We start from the raw sequence: 21,022 nt of genomic DNA on the forward strand, positions 1-21,022 counted from the left end.
CATTTTTTCCAATATTTTTTGTTTGTGCATCTTAAACATGATGTTTCATCCAATGAGTCAGTCACACACATATCCTCACCAAACAAATATTAATCTGCAGCCGAAAACAGTCCCCAACAAACACTTTGTTTACTTTCGTTTGAGTGATGTTGGCCTAAAATTCAAAATTATTATTATCACTGGTTTTGCGTGGCAGTTTGGTATTGCAGGGCTTTGCTTCATTTTAAAATTTGGACATGGGGAATATGGAGGTTGCCACTGATCCACTGTCATATTACTGTCATATTGATGAGAGCAAATGTGTGTATCGTTTCAGCTTTTTAATTTAGATCATACAATATAAAGAGGGAAAATGTTTAGTCATGCACAATTTAGTTGTTTACAATAATATTTTACACACTGTCAGAAACAGTCGGATTGGTTCTAAGGAATCTGTTTATTAGAAGGAGTGAGGGAAATTTTACATTTTCACCTCCTTCTTTGTTAATTTGACCCATTATTCATCTGTATTGAACATGAAATGTTTAAGAGCACAGTACAATCTCTAGCACGACAGCCACAATTAAAATGTGAGCGCAACAAAGAGACGATCTCCGTTGCTGTGAAACAGAGAAATACATTGAATCATGATATTTGTTATAATTCAACTTTGAAAAATTCCCAGCTACGTCCAGATTGCGGACATGGTCTGGTCCTGGAGTCGTGATCGGTACAGTATTGTACACAATGATATCTCTCCCTCGCACCGCACAGTCGTGAAGATTGCCATGTTGTGATGATTGCTGCCGCTGATTAGCAGACTTGCAGCTGCTTGCTTTCATGGCGGTGAATGAATTAATCAAGACAACAAAGACGAGCTAATCACTGTTTTAACATTCACGCATTAAATGAAGTGACGGCTAATTACTGTTTGTGCTTAAAAACGGGCTTCCAGGGATTTAAAAAAAAATAATTGCTTTGAAGTCCAATGTGATCTCTGAATGATTTCTAGAAGATCTCTTATTCTAACCTCACACTGATGGTTCAGTAGCAGGTACTTGTGTTCTCTTTTATGTGTCACAGAGATACACAAACATCACGCTTTATTTAATCGATGTATGTGAAATGTACATTGAAACAAATATAATTACTTTATGTCAGAGCATTTGGCATGTTAACCCCCTAAACCCTAAGCCCAATTTATGGTCCGCCGCGTCACCTGGTGTAATAATGGTTGTCAAACCTCAACCCTGTAATGCACAGTCAAGTTATATCCATCTTTTGTTTCAGGACAGGACAACCTAGGCTATAAGCATGCTATATGTATGCTTCAGTGATATCACATGAATGTTTAAATAGTTATATGACCATAAAGACAAAAGAAGAAACAAAACGGAAATTTAATCTCACAGACATTCATTTTAACGACACACAAAACAACAATGATGAAGATTTTTCCCTCTTGAAAGCTGTTCTTTGAAGCCTGGGTTATAAGGTAAAACAATCCAGAAATCCAAAAGTCCTTTGATTTTTCAACCCAAAAAGTCACTTGTGCCATTCTGCAAAGCAGTTCCTGTCTGCAGTGACACAGAGGAGTGTCAGTATTAGTAGTAGGAGTAAACAGGAGGAGTGAGAGGTCCTGTTTTTAGTGTAAAATCTTTGTTTTTTTCGAACCAATCGACAACACAGCGTCTGATTGGTACAAATCTGTAACAAGGCCTCTGATTGGTCAAATGGATCTAAAATGAACGGTAGAAGTCTGCTAACAACAACAGGAGCCTTTTACGTCTTGGAAGACGGGATAAAATGATCATCAAAGTCATTAAATGTTGGATTTATCATCATGGACATGTTGTACAAAGTCTCCGAAAAGACACTGAAGTTCCAGGCCGCGCTTCAAATCTTCTGAAAGGGCCACGGCCGCACGGAAGCCTGGAACGACGCAAGTGTTAGCTTCCGCTCATAACAAACCGTAAGTTGCACAAACTGATCAAATGTTATGAGGACTTTTATAACATGACGCACCACAGGTTCGGGCTCAGACAGATAAAGGTTAGCTTGATGATATCTTGCCATGCAAACAGTTTCGCTTTTGTTTGTCAAGGTTTTCAGATGTTCGTTCCTGTCCGAAGTTTATATCTCCAATGCAACTCAAAAGAGGATCAGTCTGTATGTGGCAGCCATAGCACTGACATTTTTTTACATATAAATTATGTGCCTCGTAATTTTTTTGATTATTTCGAATGTCATTTTTCATTTTATTATCCTCCACCATTGTATTTGTGTGCAGGAAGAAATTCCAAACCAGGGCAAATCAAACTAGTACTGACTGTACTTGAATATACCATCAAAGAGAATTGACCACATATTTTAAACTATTGGTAAACCAAAACATCTGATTACCATGAGTGATGATAGTGGAAGTTTAACTTTGTTTATGAAACATTTAACAGTAAATGTTTCATTTTATTATTTCATTTTTCTGATAAGCAATTTGTCACTATTGACCACTAAACAGTTGATATATTTCATCTCAAATAGACAGAAAATATAAGAAACATTCAAATTGTATAATTTCTTGTAAAAAAAACTGTTAACAAAATTCCTTTGAGTGACTGTTGTGTTATAGTGACACACTCATCCGTCTGTAAACATGCAGCTCTGGTGTACAAAAGCCGTGACAGATATTGATCAGCCGAGACATGTGGTGATATTTTCACCCTTTTCATTACATGTATGTTTCAGTGCAAACACAGCTAATGCCTTTCTGCAGCGTGTCAAATCTAAAATTGCAGTTCACCACTATTCCCTGGTCAGGAAAGCAATAAAGGGGAATTAGGGGGCGACTCAAACCACAATCATTCCGTCCTCCTCATAAGTCTCGCCTCGTGTAGACTGCCAGCCTGCTCAGTGAACTCTGCCGTGTGCCACTGTTCTCTCGGCTGTGACATGGGGGAATATGCATGAAACAGAACACACAGCTCAGGGACATTTTCAAGGAAAAGGAAAATACAGTGTCTCTATTTTGCATGTTATATGGCTATAGGTGAAAACTCAAAAAAACACCAGGAGCACATCAGTCACAGCTCATATAAATGTACAAGGCTGGACACATAAAAAAATTAGCCCAAACTGAAATACATAACAGTAGACCATTGTTTATTTACTGTACATAGAACTTTCATCATAGATCATCCACTTCACTGGTCCGTCATGAATTTGTTGTTCAAAGTTGTTTTTGATACAGAGGATGGTGAAGTAACCCTCTGACTCTTCAGAGACAGGCCTCCAGGGGAAAATGCAGCTCCCTGAAACACACAACCAGCCAGAGGCTTGCAAGCGAGGCGGCGTGTGGACAATGAGCGGCATTGTCTTTGCATAACAGCGCAGAAAGAGATGACGTATTTGAACAACGTTTTATTTTTATTCAGATAGTGGATACAAGTTCAGCGGAGTTCAACCTCAGCAGTTAAAAAATAGAGCAGCTCTGTAGGAAAATCCTGGCAGATGAAACCCAGTAGCTCCCTGCTTGTGTAATGTCTCCTTCTGGATATTATGTAAAAAAAATAAATAATTATGGACTAAAAATGCTCAGCCAGAAGGAAGTTTTCCCAATTTACCTTTTTTTATTCAGGTTATTGTTCCTGTTTTTCAGTCTCTGCTTTGAAAACTGATCACTTTTCTCCTTCTGTTTGAGAAATGCATCCTGGTCTTTGAAAGACTTTGATATGCTAACAAGCAGGCGGCATGGGGAGAGCATCATCCTCAGACACCGGTGGACCAGATGTCCACCAATGTCTCTGCTCTGCGTAATTTTCAATGATTTGATATTCATGGGCCGTTGATTTGAAAACCGCCCCGGGCCAAAAGCCTTGTTATGAACAAATATAAATTCATATGCATTTCTATCTGCCAGCTTGTTGTCCGTGCAGCAATCAGTGTCAGTCATTCTGCCTTTGCCACCTGCCATGATACCACAATACTGCTATAAAAATAAATACAGTTAGTTTGACTTTGGTAGCACGTTTAAAAATAAATAAATGAAGATAAGTAAGTAATAAGTAATGAAAAACCCTCTTTGATATGTTTGGCCGTTATAGCTGTCGATATGAAAACATAAGTGTGCAATCAGTGTGTGAAAAGTCTGTGAAAGAGAGTGATGTGTGATCTCATTATCATGATAACACATTCATGGTGTTAATTTTCGAGTGATTACTGGGAAGAAACTACGTAGGTGACTGGTTTCAGCTCAATGTAGTCGTCTCCTCAGGTGGTGAAACTACATTGAGCTCAAAGACAAATTATTTGGTCCTCATAGTCATGCAAAACAATTATTGTATTTGAGCATAAAGAAGAGGAGTGGTTTGACATCAGCCATTGTCAAAAGGGCAACTTCATGATGAGAATAGAGAGACTATCTCCTTCCTTATAACCAAAGAACTCTGTCATTCTTTGCAGAAGTGTTCACACTGCTGAAATTGTCAGGCATTTTAATGAGCTGAGCCCTGAATATTTCCAGGGATGATTAGGGTCGCAGGCTACTCCGCCACAGCTTTGGAGAGCTCTATGCTGCAATGTTAGATAACTAGACTATCTTCTTTGTACTATTTGTGATGATTTTTATTCTGTCCTCCCTGGACATCTTGCATTGTTTGCAAAAGTGACTTTGAACATACATACGCTTTAAATGCAACGTCTTCCTCAGAAAAGCAATGTGTTTTCAGTGAAGAGCATTTCTAAGTGCACTAATCACATCATTCATGCATCAGTGCCTCTAAAATTTCTATTAACATTGCCTCCTCCTGGGACTAGTCAGCTAATTTCAGTCGGTAAGATAAGCAGCGGTGTATAAAAGAAGTCCACCGGCTCAGAAACATTGTTCTCATGGGAACACGGCACTCGCAACAGATGTTGTTCTCCTGCAGCGAGTGAAACATAAGAAGATACAATATGGCCAACGCTCCACAGGTGTGTGTCCTCTTCTTCAGCCGGAGCAGACAGTGACCAGATTACTGATCACTAAGTCGAGCCCTGCTGCTAAGATGCGACTCTGGGCCTCCTGTCTGCACACACTGAGAAACAGAGCTACAGGGGTATTGTATTTCTATACTGTTTGTCCATATATTTGTACTATAACAAGTTCAAAGACACAAACACTTTCTTTTTAGTCTTCAATGTGTCTATACCAACGTTCAAAACTGAGGGACAAAGTAGTAGATGCTAATACTATAACCCTACTGCTTAAATTTACATTCTCCTCACCAGTGAGCTCCCCTGGCACAGTTGCCGTCCCAGTTCAACGTAGAGTAGCTGGATGTGGTTGAGGTCAGGCCTCTCTGCAGTCCACTCAAAATAACACTTTGAAATAACAAAGACATTTTCCAGCCAGGATCAATAAAGGATTTCGGATTCTGAAAATCTCGTAGACCTAAAAAGCATTGAAGAACAAAGAGCGGCCGCTCGCTTGCCCTGCGTCTTCAGGTTTTCCTGCTGCTGCTCACATGGGCTCACATGTTCTGGAAATGTTACTAGGGGTTCAGCAGGGAAATCCAGTCCCGGCTGCTGAGCTTGTTTTTTTTACAAAGTGTAAATGTTCCTCTGTGCAAAATTTGTCAAAGTCTCATGATTCCTATGTGATGAGAAGAGAGATGACCTCTGACCCTGTGCCTGTTATTCATACTGCATGAGCAGAGTTGATTGTGTAAGGGCTGATCATGAAGACTCTGCGTCCTTTAGGAAGCTGCAGGGCTCAGCCTTTGTCTCTCCAGGGATGTGTAGGAGTAAGGTACCGTTACATAAGAGTGAATATATATATATATATATATATATATATATATATATATATATATATACTGCAGCAGCTCTGACATATCTGTTCTATGAACAGCGTGTGATGTTCTGTATTCAGATATTCCCACTGTGGTTGTTCGCACAGGGAGCTTTTTAATGCATAAATAAAACATTAGTACACCTTCACAGACCTGCTGGCACATAATGTGATTCAACGTTTGTGGATAACATATACATTTTTTTGTGTGTTTTTAAATGTATCAATTGGCAATAAATACAAAATGAATCTCAAAAGATTATGCCACCAGATAGATTTATATAATTTAACAAGATTTATTTGAACCAGGAAATTTCAGGAGAATCGTTGGAACAAAAAAATACCTTTTCTTCATTCAACCATCTTGATTCGCCCGACAGTGTGTTGTTAACACAGAAATTGTTCTCTACCATCCCATAATATGTGAACGCAGTATAATTTACAAGTACGAGATTGATGCAGATTTACTCCTTTCAGTCTTGGAGCGAAAGAAAACAAAAATTACCCAAAATGTTGGACTAATCCTTTAAGGAATACCTTGTAAGTGAAATACTTTGTTGCTGCAAATTAAACAAACTCAAGCTCTTGGTTTCCCCCTGCGCCGCCGTTCACAAGGACTGAATGAATATTTCACTTCTTCCTGTTGTCTTCACCGTGTTGCCAAAATATCTGATGAACAATGAGTCGTTCATCAAGCTGGTATTCACGCTGTTGTTGGGGGGAAACTGCTCTCCACAGAATCACACACAGATAAAGGAACACTCAAGCCTTTTAATTATTCTTCACCACAACCATTTATCATTCCATATAATACAGTCATTCTTTATAAATGTAGGCTATCCTCAAGTAAATGGCTTCATCCTAACCAAATTGTTTCTTTAGATAGGATTAAAGGCATTATTTGTACCTGACTGTCTGTAACTATCAGGTTAGGATTTGTTATAGGTCCACCATTAATTCATGATGAAAAAAATAGATACATTTAATTGACTATTATCTAGTACTGCAAGCACAGTGGGGATCTGTGCTCCTTTATTTTCTTTCTTTCTACCATCGGTTCAGTTCAATGTAAAGTCTCGTTGTAGTTGTGTCGTCCATCATGAATGTGAGGTGGGGACAGCAGCGACGTGATGACCCAAAGCTGTTTTCGGACATGAACACCAGAAAATGTCCACGAAATTGCGTCCTGAGTTTGCCTTTCACCAATGTGGAACGCAACAGAAACATTTCCACGACATTCTCTGGGTCGAGCATGCAGGAGGCAGGACATGATGATAATCCCGCTGCCGAAAGCAGCGCTTTTGTTTACAATCTACATGTTCCCTTTGAGACTTTACTATTAATACTACAGTTATACCGTACATCTTTCAGGGCTGGTTCCGTGAGGGAGTGAAACATTCCTCTACTTGAATGGATTTTTAAAAAGATACAGGTGGCACAGATCTAACCACTGCTTTGTGTTCATGCAGGATTTTGCTTCTGCGAGAGCAAAATCACAGACTGCGATAAATCCACAGTCTAAAATGCAGCCATGACGACCTTGCCGCCTGAATAGCAAACCCCGATAGCAAGCCGCCATACATCACTGTCAAAGCACAGACTCCCCCAGCTACATACAGGTAATCTATTTGCACCGATAACTGTAATGCCATTTGCTCCAGGTTTCTTGCAAGCGCAGCAAAACCGCAGCAATTTGCACCGCATCTTATGCATATGTGGTATTTCCTGGTGGTTCAACCCATATGTAGCCTTTCTGAATCCTTGATTCACATTGTGCTCTTACCTCCATATGCCCTTATCGAACGACTGTATAATGAATGTGTGTTTACGTATTTTATGCTGCATTTTAAATAATAACAGACTGTAGAAGTGTTGCCGCAAGCATGACAAGATTCAAATATGTTGTGGCCATTTCATTTCACACATTATGGCATGTAGCTCCGCTGAAAGCTCTCAGTGTTCCGGGCTCCCAGTCTCTGACATCAGTCCTCTATATTCTTTGAGTTTATCATGATCTCTTTGCTCCCACTCTCGGGTTCATGCTCCGGTTTCTGCTTATGTAACCTTATGTAATTTAATGAATTGCTGCTTTGCCAAAGAGATGAAGTCCCTGAATCAGTAGTGTTTTACATTGATTCAAATCCTTGTACATCATGAAAACTTCTTTTTTAAAGGTTTTCCTTAGCTGTGAATTTTTATGGTGTTATATAACTCAAACAAAGTGTGTTATGTGAGAGAGGCTGAGATAGAAATCGTAGCGCTCAGAGTTCGCAATCAGATCACAGGAGCGGATACCAAGGTCCTCTTAATGGACGATCATGTCTGTGCTGGGTCAACTGTGCATTAGAGGAACATTTCCGGATGTAACAACCCCTCGTACCCCACACAAATAGTCAGCACAATCTTCACAATCTTGCAGCTTAATGGCTTAAAAAGAGTGTGGGAGGAAGTGAGGTAAAAAACAAAGAAGTTTAAATAAAGAATGTGAAAGTTTGAGATTGTGCTGGTTTCTGGGTCGGATCAGAATCCACTTGTTTAACAGCAACATTTAAAAAAAATAGCAAAAATCCTACGTGTTGCAGGATGAAGAAAGTCGGATAAAGCTCAGATGTCCAGGCTGGACACAGATGGACATTACAGAGATGTAAAAGATACAGCTCTGTGTGCATCCATCCTCGAGAGTCCCATCTCTGGACATGTTTGGGAAACAAGCAAATCAATCAGTGTCAATTAGAGCTGCGTTCAAAGTGAACCACATCCTGGGAGTCAGACGCTCATTCTGCACTTAACAGCAGGCAACACAATTAGGCTGCTGCAGAAACCCTCTTAAGTGCTCCGGGTCTGAGAGGATGAACTGGTGCATATGAAAGGCTCTTATTGTCTTTTATCTCTCCCACTCTCAGGTGCCCTCCTGTGTCGAGACTTCCACTGAGCACCAGAGAGGAACGATGCACTGGAAGCTTCCTCTGTTTCCCCATCTTTCATGTTCCTGTCAGACGCCGCAGTTTGGGATGCCATTCTACATAAGTAGGCTGATCCTCAAAGCCCTTCTTCTGCTCCCCGCCACTGCTCATGCCCTCATACCGATACCGCAGGTGCCGAGGTTCGGGCAGCAATGTAGCTAACAGCAGTCCTCATTGATATCTGATGGCAAGTCAAGTCTGTACAGTCACTTCCTCTCCAGCTGTGTTCGCACAAAGGTGAGAAAGTTGCACTTTAACAGCTGAGTCTAAATTGGGCCCTGAGACGTGGGAGCATTATCGCATTGGACTTGGAAGTGTAAATCACTTTTCTCTCTCCCTTTCTCCCACATCACTACTATTGCGCTGCTATATTTGATACTTCATTTGCAAATGCACATAACACAATGCTCAGTTACTGTGAACCCCAAGGAGCTGAACACTCACACAAAGACTGCACAGACAGAGAGAGCTCCTGACTTCCAGATCACGTACAGACATGTGTTTTTAAATTCTGTATTGTATATTTCATCATGATGTGAAAAGGATGGAATTAATTGCTGGTACCAGTGAATATTGATCTACTATACAAATCATAGAACTGAATGTCAATGTATGAAATATAAAATTCCTTTTATGATTATTTAATAGGAATGCTTAGTTGTTTATTGGTTAAGGCAATGCGAACAAGAAAACATGATTCATACACAAAAGCAATACAAAGTGTTTCACACAAAAAATCCAACCAAAAGCCATAAAAAAACGAATATCTTTCTCACGTAGAGCAGTGGGAAGTGATTTTAAACTGTTGGTGAATAAATGTATAAAAGAGTTTATTTCAAAGCTTTTTCATCATGGATGGTTTGATTAAAATGCAATGTGCCATTTTAATAACGCTGCTCTTACCTAGTAGCTCCTTTGCCCTTTATTTATTCATTTCATCTTTTGATCTTTGCTGCCTTTTAATCCAAATAAAGCTGAATATGAAATATATTGTATCTGAACGAAAGCCAGAGCATCACTTTACGTATGAAAATGTGCGTCAACATCAATGACCTCATGTATTGCCCGCGCGCTCTGAGCCTTTGTGTTCCTGCTCTTTGTGGTCCCAGCCATGACCAGTTTCTGTGGCAACACGATTTTGAAAATAGCTTCCCACTCCAACGGCCCACTGCCGTCGTAAGTTGTTCCGGCTGCAGCCCACTCTTGATGCATGACTCATTCATCGCTCATTATCATCCCACTCTCATTTCATCCCAACCGGGCTCCCCCTGCTTGGTTATCAGATGGGGATGGTCGTGTGGGGGGCGGGGTAGTAGCTACTATAAAGCCAGTGTCTCCATGCTGCGATTGGCTGGTGGGATCCATTTAATCTGCTGTGACTGCTACAGGGTCCACCCCCTGTACTCCTCCCCCTCGCTCTGACTGCCCCAACAGCATCCTCCTTACACAACACTGTGCTGTCTCTGTTCCAGGGAGAATATCAGCTCTGCACAGGGAGGAGAGGATTAGCGCAGCCACTCAGCTCATCTGCATACACATTCCCAGAGAAGCACATGAGCACCCAGGGCTGCACCTCTTTTGTATAAAAACCTGGCACTCCTACTACAGAGGCTCCACTTGATCCACAGTCATTGCTGTGAGAGGATTTAATAAGGACCACTATTTTTCTCTGTGTTTTTTTCTTTTTTTGGAGGGGACTTTTTAGAAATATGTTTGTTGTCTGTGATGTCTCTGTTTGACTGGGACAATGCAAGTAGTATTGTTTGATACAGACTTGCTCTGAGCATCAAGGAGGTTTTTTTGGGGACTTTTCTACTGGGTTTGTTCCAGCATCCGGTTTGGGAAACAGCAGCAGCAGAATGCCATCTAGAGACTCCTACGAGGTTCATCAGGAAGAGAAGTCCCTGGTGCAGAAGGCCAAGCGAGAGGCCAATCAGGAGGATATTCTGGCGGCTGCTCTGGGGATGAGGATGGGGCCACAGAAACCTCCAGCCACTTTCTGGCAGCCACTTAAACTATTCGCCTATTCACAGCTCACCTCACTGGTACGCAGAGCAACGCTGAAGGAGAGTGACCGGACGCCCAAATCTGAGAAAGTCCACAACTTTAAGGTGAGACTGAATCAGCTTAAAGAACTCCTGTCAGCTGTTGCATCTCCAAAATGTTTCTTTTAATTTCATCATGTATGGCCAGAGGGCTGCTGCTCATGATTCCCTTGTGGAAGATGGAAGCAGGGGGGCGGGTGGGTGTGTTACTGAGCGGAAGAGGGAATGAAAACCAGAGCTGTTTTGGTCTGTCCAGTGAGCTTTTATCAAAAGAAAATCTGTTGGGTGGTCTGTGGACCACTGCTGTTAGTTTGAGCACCAGATGGAGGGATTAGGCCGGCCGAGAGGGGAAACAGTGGAGGAGTGTATCCCTTGGCTCACTATCACTCTCCCAGTTTGGCTGGTTAATGGGATGGAGAGCAGGGGGTGAGATATTACCTTCAAGGCTCTCAAACTGCTGATGCTCACTGGTTTATTTCTGCTGCTTTGTTCCCTTTTAGTGCTGAATGTTGCATTTCAACATTTCCTGTGTTTTAAAGCTCCCACCACCAAGGAGGCGTGTACAATTTGTGTGGGTGAATCATAAAAAGAGCATTTTATCCATATACAACATCTTGGTGTCGAAATCTTATATTTTCCAAACTTTTCAAATGAATCACCCTGACAAACATATTGATAAACGTGCTGAAGTTTTATTTTCTTCTTAAAGCTTAAGACAAAAATATGTATAGTCTTTTTTGTGTGCATTGATGGATTTGATTAGACAGACACTGCTGGTACTCTGAAGCAACGCTTCAGTTTGACCCTTACATTTTACACCCCAACCTCTTATATTAATTACTCTAAGTGGATGCACTCACCACACTACGACATTTTATTATCTATAAAAAGGGCCTGACACAGTCTGTGTCAACAAAAGAATGAAGAATAATTACACAATCATTTAAAGAAAAAAAGACACCAACCTGACAAAAACATGAAATATATGAATTTTAATTTTTAGATTCTGTCAAGTCTAGTGTATTTATATAGCACATTTCATATGACAAGCATAAACTCAATGTGCTTGTTAACATGTCAACATGAAAAGGAACGGTGCATGACATCATTCCCAGTGATCAGGATATCAGGATGTCATTACTTATGTCCATGAACTTTTCAGTTAATATTTGCTATTTGCAGTTCTACCCTAAATGGCTCGTCTGCCTGTATCTGTTATTGACATCGTGCTGAGGAACCGGGGGAGTTGTGGCTTGCTCTCGCTCCCAGAGGTTTCCCCTGATTGGCTGAGCTGTTGTTACCTGGTGGCGAGCGGTGGTGTCTACACACGAATGGCGGCCTTCTATTGTTTCCATGGCAAATTTCCCTGACAACTTGCGCCTTTCACCCCGGTGAAATGTCAAATCCTACTGTGCCGGGATGGCAATAAAGCCTCCCCCTGCTTGGAGTCATCGTTGCACCCACCACAGTATTGTCAGTTTGAGGGTCTGTGTGAAGAGCCGTCCTCCTCCACACAGAGAAAATCCTCATCCTCTGCCTCATTTAAGATGGCAGCACCCACGGGTCTCCCGGGCCTGTTAGGGAGGCGAATGAGGTGTCCATGGAGTAAGTGACCCGCTGTTCTCCCTCTGCTTTGTCACTGCTCTTCATCACTAATCCCAGTCACTGTCCTCCTCTCTGTTGTAGGTCCATACCTTCAGAGGGCCTCACTGGTGTGAACACTGTGCCAGCTTCATGTGGGGACTGATGGCCCAGGGGGTCAAATGTGCAGGTACGTCTTGTTCTCAGGCCACATTAACACATCAGTCTTATGTAAACTGCCTGATTGTGTGGTAACACTCCCTCCTACGTTCATGGTGTACTAAGTGAACATTACTGTATATAGGTTACTTGGTTTTTAGTGCATCTGGTGCTGGATTATTCCATGTTAATCTAAAATCCCAACAGTGGTTTGTGGATTATGAGTTGAATAACAGGCCGAGTGACATGGTGGCTCTATAGCTGTGATGTAACAGGTACGTCATGACCAAGTGTTATTATTGACATGCTTTTTTTCTTCACAGGGGTTTTTGTGTACGGTGCAAACAGTTCAAACATGCAGAAGAAAGATTATTCTAGAACAGTCTAGGCAGTGGCTCACATCACACCAGGCAGAGATCTGAAATGTCCCATTCCTGGACACAAAAAAAGAAAAATCCTTAAAATCCACTTATTCACAAAGGCCTTTGACCACTAATCATCATCTGCAGCTTCTCTACTATTATTTTCTGCTCTTGGATTGTTTTTATTTGATATTCCAATCTCTGATTATTGGTCTTGGGTACCTTTGAAAGGGGGTAAATAGATAAAATGAATTTTTATTATTATAATAATAATTATTATTATTACTATAACAAGCTGCATTCTCTTAATGGGTAAATATCAGCTACAATATAATATAAATAAATCCCAAAACAACAGAAGGCTAATTATGTTTTCATGCATCTGAAAGAAACAATGTTTTTATAATCATTTCTCTTCACATTGTGAATGCATAAAAAAGAAAATTAACCTACAACCCCCCCTCAGCGAGCAACCATCAAAGGATAAGCGGTACAGTTTAGACAATGGATGGATGGAAATATTTCTTCCTGTTGTGTGATAGATTAAATATAAACACATCCAGGCCTGTTACAGAAAGGGGGACGGTTCTGTTATATTTGTCAAATACAGATTTTCATTTCACCGTAGCTGCCGTAGGATTCCTCTCCCATCCCAGAATAGTGCTATGTTACAGTCTGATGCGTCGTTGATGTTTAATTGATGAAACAAAGTGTGTCACACAAATCTGCGGGAGCTCTGATCAATTATTAATGTCTTGATATTGAAAGCTGACAACAATCCAAATAAAGCACATGTTTGGAGCCACTCTTTATCGACTCCTCCATCGCCATTCCTTCAGACTCCACCACAGCAACCAGAATCTAGGGCACCGAGGGCTCACATGATTCGCAAATTTGCATACCAAAAAAATGTTCTTCCGCCCCCTTTTTTCTTTTTGTATGTGTGAACTGTTTTTGGCCGAGTGCCAGAAAGCCAGCCTCTGCTTGTGCTTGTTGTGCCACATTTCCTCATCAGAGTACGCCCCCCAGCCTCATCCCATCACGCCGATGAAGGAAAACAAAGCTGGCATGTCTCTTTAATGAGGAGCAGAGCTCGGAGCGTGGGGAAAGAGCTCCGTTTCTACACACATTAAAATTCAGCGGCTTCAACCAAAGAGCTAGGTCACGCAGCTCAACCCCTATTTAACTTAAATACTTGGTAGAAAAACCAAAACATCTAACGAATACGAGTGGCGCTTTTTGTTTTCAGATCCAGTCCGACAGAAACCGGTTTCAACTGGTAACTCGCGGTGTTAATGTGCCGATGAGCAGCCAGAAACCATTAAACCTGTCCCTCGTAGCCTTTTAGACAAAACAGAGCTGCAGCCTGACCCCATAGCAACACAGACAGAGCTGACGGTGCAGTGAAGCAGCATCCCGCCGGCTCCTGGCTCCTGGTGTCCCCTGGGCCCCCGTCTCACCCTCACCAGCCCCACCTGGGACCCGGGGCCTTCAGTGTGCTCATATGGACTCCAGGAGCTCAGCAGATTTCTGTCTGATGACAGGATCTCCTCTATTATACGGCCTGTCTCGTGTCCTTAAGAGAGTCATCTCTTAAGGTAATTACATTTCTGCATCAGTGCATATAAATGCAGGCAGCATGAATTTCTCCAGGGACCCATATTAATCAAAATATTGTCTGACGTCCTGCAGAGGCACAGATTCTTGGCTTTCAGAAGAGGATTTTTTTATTCAACATTAAAAAGTAGCACTTCTTTTCTTTTTATGGTTTTGGAATGACAAGGCACATGGCATTTGTTAGGAAAAAAAAAACCCTTTTGGAACTTGGAGACCGCTCGAAAGATCCAAGAGCTTGAAGAGCTGCCCCATTTTAGTCTGGGAAACTAGGTCTAGTGTAGCCTGCGGCGCCTCAATTGCTGCTTCCACGGCCATTGTGTGTGAGCTTGGATCTGGGAAAGAATAGAGCGCGCTGCGGCGCTGACTGTCCCTCCTCCAGGCCACAGCGTTCTCAGTGTTCCTCTAATTCCCTCTCTGTTACAAAGCAGAGCTGCAGTCTCGCAATGCATCTGCTCTCCACAGGCTTCTCTGTTCCCGACAAGGTGAATCCGGCCCTGAAACAGCTGTGCCTCGGGCCCCGTCCACTGTGACTAAAGACGGAACACAGTGTGTGACACTTACACTGACATTATAACTAAAATGTTATTTACTCACTCAAAGAAATTGATTTTGTTTCTAAAGAAATATCCCATAGTGGTGAAAAAAAGTCACAAAATTAAGTTCGTTGCTTGGCTACCTGATTAAATCTAAATTATTTTTGGTCCATTCAAGCTATTTAAATTAGAAAAATAAATTACAAGATTAACGTTCTGTCTACTGGTTCATTATTGTCTTATTTTTCTATATTAGGCATCTGTGATACATAAATGGGCCTTTAGAGGTGACTTTGGATCTATCCAGTGCTCAAGGTGACTCCAATGTGTGTTAGAGAGACAGGAGCTCTCCAGCAGTATCTTGACATTCAGGCAACAAATATTGATTGAGGGAATTAACACTTCATTTGGAGCCAAAACACACAAAACCGTCCGACCGAGTCCAAATTAACCTGATGTTCAAATTGAATTTACATAATAGTCTGAAGTTATATAGTCAGAGATGTAATGACTGAACCATTCAAAATCGTTCCGTTGGCTCTGTTTTCTGGTTGACAAATTTCATATTGTAAAAAAATAAGCTCTCGACTACACCACCCTTCAGTTGATCTGTAAAAATTCATGAGCTCAACCTGCTGTTGTCTCTCTCTATAGACTGTGGTTTGAACGTCCACAAACAGTGCTCCTCTCTGGTGCCCAATGACTGCAAGCCAGACCTGAGACACATCCGTAAAGTCTACAGCTGTGACCTCACGACCCTGGTGAACGCTTATAACACAGCGCGGCCCATGGTGGTGGACATGTGCATACGAGAGATTGAGTCCAGAGGTAAGTGTGTATATGTATGTTTCAAATACAGTATATATATACTGTGGCTCATAATGACAATAATATTCCTTGAGATGTAAATGTGATAAATTCGTTTTAGCTTGAATAGTAACTGAAATAATTTAGAGCCCCAACAGGCCCAACAACTCTGATTTACTGACAGAAAATCAGTAGAAAGCTCATGTCTGCTGAGGTCAGGAAACTCTTCAAATATACTGAAAATATGTTTTTTTTTTATATAAATAGGAATCATTTTAGATTTAATCACCATAACAACATTCATTTTTCAGCAAAAAATGTTATTTGAAAAAAACTTTATAGATCTTGCTTACTGTATTTATGATGCCTGAGTATATGATCTACAATATATAGACTACGTTATATATTTAAAAGTCAAATTTCCTCACTCACTGAGTTAATGTTTTTTGGCGAGGGGCAGTGGGGTTGACTGGGAGGACTGATGAGTTTGCTGGTAATTGTGAAGCTGTAATGAGGAATACATTACTGTGTTTCCTGCTGCCTTTGTTGATTGCATTTCAGTTAAATCATCCAGCTATGTAGGAAACTCATCGCTCCCTCATTGTCTCCCCTCTAATATACGTACACCTGTGACTTAGTTTGATTTATGTCTTTATTATTTTGCCAAGTGATGCGGAAAACTATTTGCATTTGCCCATGTTGCTCCATTGTGTGACATCGTGGACATTTTATCCTTCACTTCTTATGCATATTTAAGAGTCTTTAATGACATTTCCCAAATTACCCAAGGTGATATGTGCAGGTGAATTTTTCTACACTACCCGTGACAGCCCTGACAATGTCTGAAAGGTTGTTCATTTCATGCTTGTTCCTCAAGGACTGAAGTCTGAAGGCCTCTACAGAATATCTGGATTCAGTGATTCAGTGGAAGAAGTCAAGACGGCGTTTGACAAAGGTATGTCTTCCTTGTTTTATAGATCCCCGTCAAGCTCACAACATGTCGATTGACATTGCGTGCATACACATGTTAACACACACACAGACACATTTCAGATTAATGAGACAGTGACACATTAGTGATGGATTAGTGTCCATCTGGGAGAGCAGATCCCTGACATGTCCCTCTCACGCAGGGTTTCAGTGCGGGCAGACAGGGGTGACCTGAGGAGATACAAACCACGGAATGTACTCTCACTGACTTAAGACTCCTCCGCTGTGTTGGGATTCAGCAGTAGCCTTCATGAGAACGAGCCTGTCTTGGCCCAATGCAGTATGAATTTTAACTGTAAGAAAAACCCAGCAGCAGTGGGATAAACTCTTTGCCAGATCCGCATGTGGGATATCATCCATGACAGAGTGTCATTCCAGCTCACAGCACTGTGGTGTTCAGTCTGCCAGCACAAGTAGGCCACGGCCTGCTCTGGAAAGCATGCATAACCGAGGGGAAGTCAAAATAAAACAGGCCAGGCGGATGATAGCAGCTCCTTTGCAAAAATACAGAATGAGAGATATTTTTTTTCTCTCCCCACAATCTCTTGACTCCCCAATTCTCAATGTGATGTGGTAGTGCCGATGTGAGCCATTCCTTTTTTTTAACATTGTGACAATTTTCTCCTTCTTGTCTTCCTCATTCTCGCAGAGGGCGAGAAGACAGACATCTCAGTGAACGCCTATGAAGACATCAATATCATCACGGGTGCACTGAAACTGTACCTCAGGGATTTGCCTGTTCCCATCATCTCGTACGACGCCTACCCCAGGTTCATAGAGGCTGCAAGTAAGTCACAAGCAGATGAATTAGTCAGAAACACGCCTCCTTGTCTGTTCAATGTGTCGGACTTGGATGCAGTTAAAGAGGGCGGCAGTCACTACTAAACTTTATATCACAATGTGAGTACAACCATGAAGTTAAGAGCACAGGGTTAATTTTGCATAAGCTACATCAAGTAGCTCGGCCTCCTCAGACTTCCTCTCAGTGACTAATGGCTTTTATTACCCCACAGGAGAAAACTGCATTGATTTCTGTTTTGTGTTCTCTGAGGTGAGAGAGTGTGTTCCGGCCCCTCTAACAGCGAGCTCCTCTCTTGCTTCCCAGAGTTCACAGACCCTGAAAAGAAGCTGGAAGCGGTCCGCGAGGCTCTTGCCCTGCTTCCGCCATCACACAGTGACACGCTCAAGTACCTCATGGCACACTTAAAAAGGTGAGCAACACAGTCGAACTCTGCAAGAACTAAGGGAACGTGTTAACATTGTTAGAGGGATTGGTCTCAGAAAAGGTGGTTGGTTATGTATTTCTTAGTTTTATGCCAAATGGAGGGTGGTCTGAAGTTTTTGTTATTTGTCTCTATCCTACAACATCTTCCACCGTTAAACGTTTCAAAAGTTTTTGGCTCAAAAATAAAGAATGTCTGTATTTTTCCAACCTGACGAACTACATACTGTAGTTTGTTTGTCCTTTGTCCCTCTGATACAATCAATAGGAGCGTCTCCTGAAATGGGTTTATTGTCCTTCTCCTAAGCTCCTCATCCAAATCATTTTTGCACACTCCCTAAAAACACTCCCTTTCATTTTCCAAAATCAGTGTATGTTTCTAAACCGTATTCGTAATTGCAGGGTAACACAGGATGAAAAATTCAACCTGATGAACGCAGAGAACCTCGCCATCGTTTTCGGGCCCACCCTCATGCGTGCACCAGACCTGGACGCCATAACAGCACTCAACGACATCCGCTACCAGAGACAGGTGGTGGAGCTGCTCATTAAAAATGAAGACGTGCTGTTCTAAACGCAAATCAGGACTTTTATAGAACAATGCTCTAATCATTCTTTTTGTGTCAAGACTTGAATGATTGTTTGTATTACATCTATTGATACTGGTTTGTTTTTTTGAATGCCCGGTGTATGGACTAGTGCTGACCTAACATCTGTCCTCCCCTGTGCTGGGTGTGGATGAACCTCACACTTGTACGTACTTTATGTCTCCCCATTTTTGTCGGGGGATTTTTTTCAGAAGCTGACATACCGGCATGCATGGTGCGAGATCTTTGTTGCTTTGTAGTCGTGACCCAGCATGTGTTCAAGCTCGTGTAGCGCTGTGATTTTCCTTTTGTCTGTTCTGTAGAAGTTTTAGTCCACATTCCCAGCTGCCTCTGTGCAGTTATTTCTGTGAAACAGTGTATAGCTGGATGTAAAAAATAAGCTACTGATTTTTCTGGGGTAATTTTTATGATGCTGTATTTTTTTATCTTCCCACTGTTTTTATGTAACCTGCAGTGCTTATAGTTGAATGAGCCTTTTCCTGTTACTCAGTACACACTGGTACATTTGCCTGACCGTAACATTTCTAGTGTGTTATAAACAGCATTATTTGTGAATTTAATTTTTTTTAATGTAATGTTTTTATACACAACTTGTGCATGATCACTTTAATTTATTAAACCTTACTCCGAGAAATAAAGTGTGTAATGAGTCATCTATTATTAACTATTAACTACTCAAACTAAATATTCAGGTTTTAGATTTTTGAGTATGTTTAGAGTTACTCTTTACCATCGAACATGGACTCTTTTGTTTCAGTCCTATATACACTATTCTGCTGACATAACTGCTCACTGGAGCACCGGATTAGTGTTAATCCACCACTGAAAATAGTGCCCAACAAATGCACTGCTTATTGACCAATGTTTGTTACAAGCTACAGGGCCAAGCTGCTTGAAGAACAACTGAAAAAATATAAACCCACACATTCGTGGCCTATTTTTTTTTTAAAGATTTCTGTCTTCAGTATATGACCTTGGTCCTTTTATGGGAATTGTTGACGATTAGTAAATATATAATAAAACCAGCCTTGAGCTTTAAATAAGAATATAGATAATTATTAATGCAGCTTTACTGATATGAGATACATATTTTCTTAAGACGACAAAAATGACCCGCGTGGATTAGACTGATAGTCCTTCAACTCTGCATATTCATACTGACAGGTTGTGCCTAAAAGCCACACGTCATGCGACTCTACATAAACCCCTCCAACAACACATCAGTCACACTGATTCACTTTGTGATTAAACCATACCCACAATACCTAAGGCAACAACACACTCGCACTGGGGAGGCTGTTAATTACTGGATATATGTGCAAACAATGTCACATCAATTTATGCATTTTAGATTTTAATTACCCAAAGGTTGTTTATATTTCAAGAACCAGCCATGCACAGCCATCGGTGACGTCTTGCATGATCACTGTTGCCCGCTGTTTAATCTCAGTGTATAAGTCCAAATTGGATTGGATAGTATGTTTGTCATATACAACATTTTATGCTAAATCCCAATTTTTCACAGTAGTGAATGTAGACATGAGTGTACAAATTGGATTATTATGGACAGGCATTCATTTTGTATAGGCATGTTTTTTTCTATAAGATTTTCCATACGATGCTGTCTGCGGCTTCACGTTTAGACACTCCCAGCGTTTAGGTTTTTTGTGCTTCACTTTCCCCACAAAGCATCTGAGAAGCAATCACTGCTTGACATTTAATCACTTGGGTTGTGCGACCACATCACACTGAGTTAATGTAAGCCGAATTCAGACTTGTCTCTGGTGATTGTGTGGCAAAATTGGATTTTCATCCAACCGTTTAGCCTCCCCCACCATTATCAGCAATTTTAAATATATCATACCTTCATCTACATCAACTGTGAAAGGAGGGAAGCCACACCAATAAAGCTATTGAGTTTTCTATCTCTCGGTCAGATGCTCTGATAACACCATGGTGGATTGATGTCCACAAAATGTGTTGTGTGGTGAATGTGCCATATTCACAGTAATGAAACTGAATTTGAAAAGCTGTGATCCATGAGATAACTGACCTTTCTGTCGACTGGCTGGTAATGCTTTCCTCACTGCAAACAGCTAACCTGAATACATTTTTGAATTTTGAAACATAAGAAAAAGATTCCACCAGTCCATGTGAAGTATTACAATTGGAAATGTTCATTGTGTTTCATTGCCAGCTAAAGCTTTTTATTAATTTAGCTTAAAAAGCTGCACTAGTGTTATCATGTGAAAAGGTAAATTCTGAATGTTGGTCTGCTTGAATTGTATATACATATGAATATGTGAATTTAAGGTACATTAACAGTACA

The 21,022-nt window shown here is 41.1% G+C and overlaps 1 protein-coding gene across 4 annotated transcripts; it reads left to right on the forward strand.

The window, feature by feature from the left end:
- Positions 1-1,752: 1,752 nt before the first annotated feature.
- Positions 1,753-19,325, forward strand: chn1 (chimerin 1). 4 transcript variants are annotated; one of them, XM_035604780.2, is made up of 9 exons: positions 1,753-1,951; positions 7,276-7,425; positions 8,710-10,880; positions 12,501-12,585; positions 15,721-15,894; positions 16,751-16,828; positions 17,513-17,650; positions 17,969-18,074; positions 18,488-19,325. In XM_035604780.2, exons 3-9 carry the CDS (start codon positions 10,629-10,631, stop codon positions 18,657-18,659), a joined length of 1,005 nt encoding a protein of 334 aa, XP_035460673.1. In that variant the 5' UTR covers positions 1,753-1,951; positions 7,276-7,425; positions 8,710-10,628; the 3' UTR covers positions 18,660-19,325. The 4 variants fall into 4 exon arrangements, with proteins under 4 accessions (XP_035460673.1, XP_035460674.1, XP_035460675.1 ...); XM_035604781.2 differs by lacking the exon at positions 7,276-7,425 and having other exon boundaries at positions 8,710-9,006; positions 10,242-10,880; XM_035604782.2 differs by lacking the exon at positions 7,276-7,425 and having other exon boundaries at positions 8,710-8,833; positions 10,242-10,880.
- Positions 19,326-21,022: the final 1,697 nt, after the last annotated feature.

Source organism: Scophthalmus maximus, chromosome 14 (assembly GCF_022379125.1).
Source record: "Scophthalmus maximus strain ysfricsl-2021 chromosome 14, ASM2237912v1, whole genome shotgun sequence".
NCBI classification, from domain to species: Eukaryota; Metazoa; Chordata; class Actinopteri; order Pleuronectiformes; family Scophthalmidae; genus Scophthalmus; species Scophthalmus maximus.

Bases quoted from the DNA above. Each gene is read 5' to 3' on its own strand.
- chn1 (XM_035604780.2), top strand. From the start codon at position 10,629: ATGCCATCTAGAGACTCCTACGAGGTTCATCAGGAAGAGAAGTCCCTG. The intron at 16,829-17,512 runs GTATGTCTTCCT...TCATTCTCGCAG, and splicing joins CAAGACGGCGTTTGACAAAG to AGGGCGAGAAGACAGACATC. The intron at 17,651-17,968 runs GTAAGTCACAAG...CTTGCTTCCCAG, and splicing joins CAGGTTCATAGAGGCTGCAA to AGTTCACAGACCCTGAAAAG.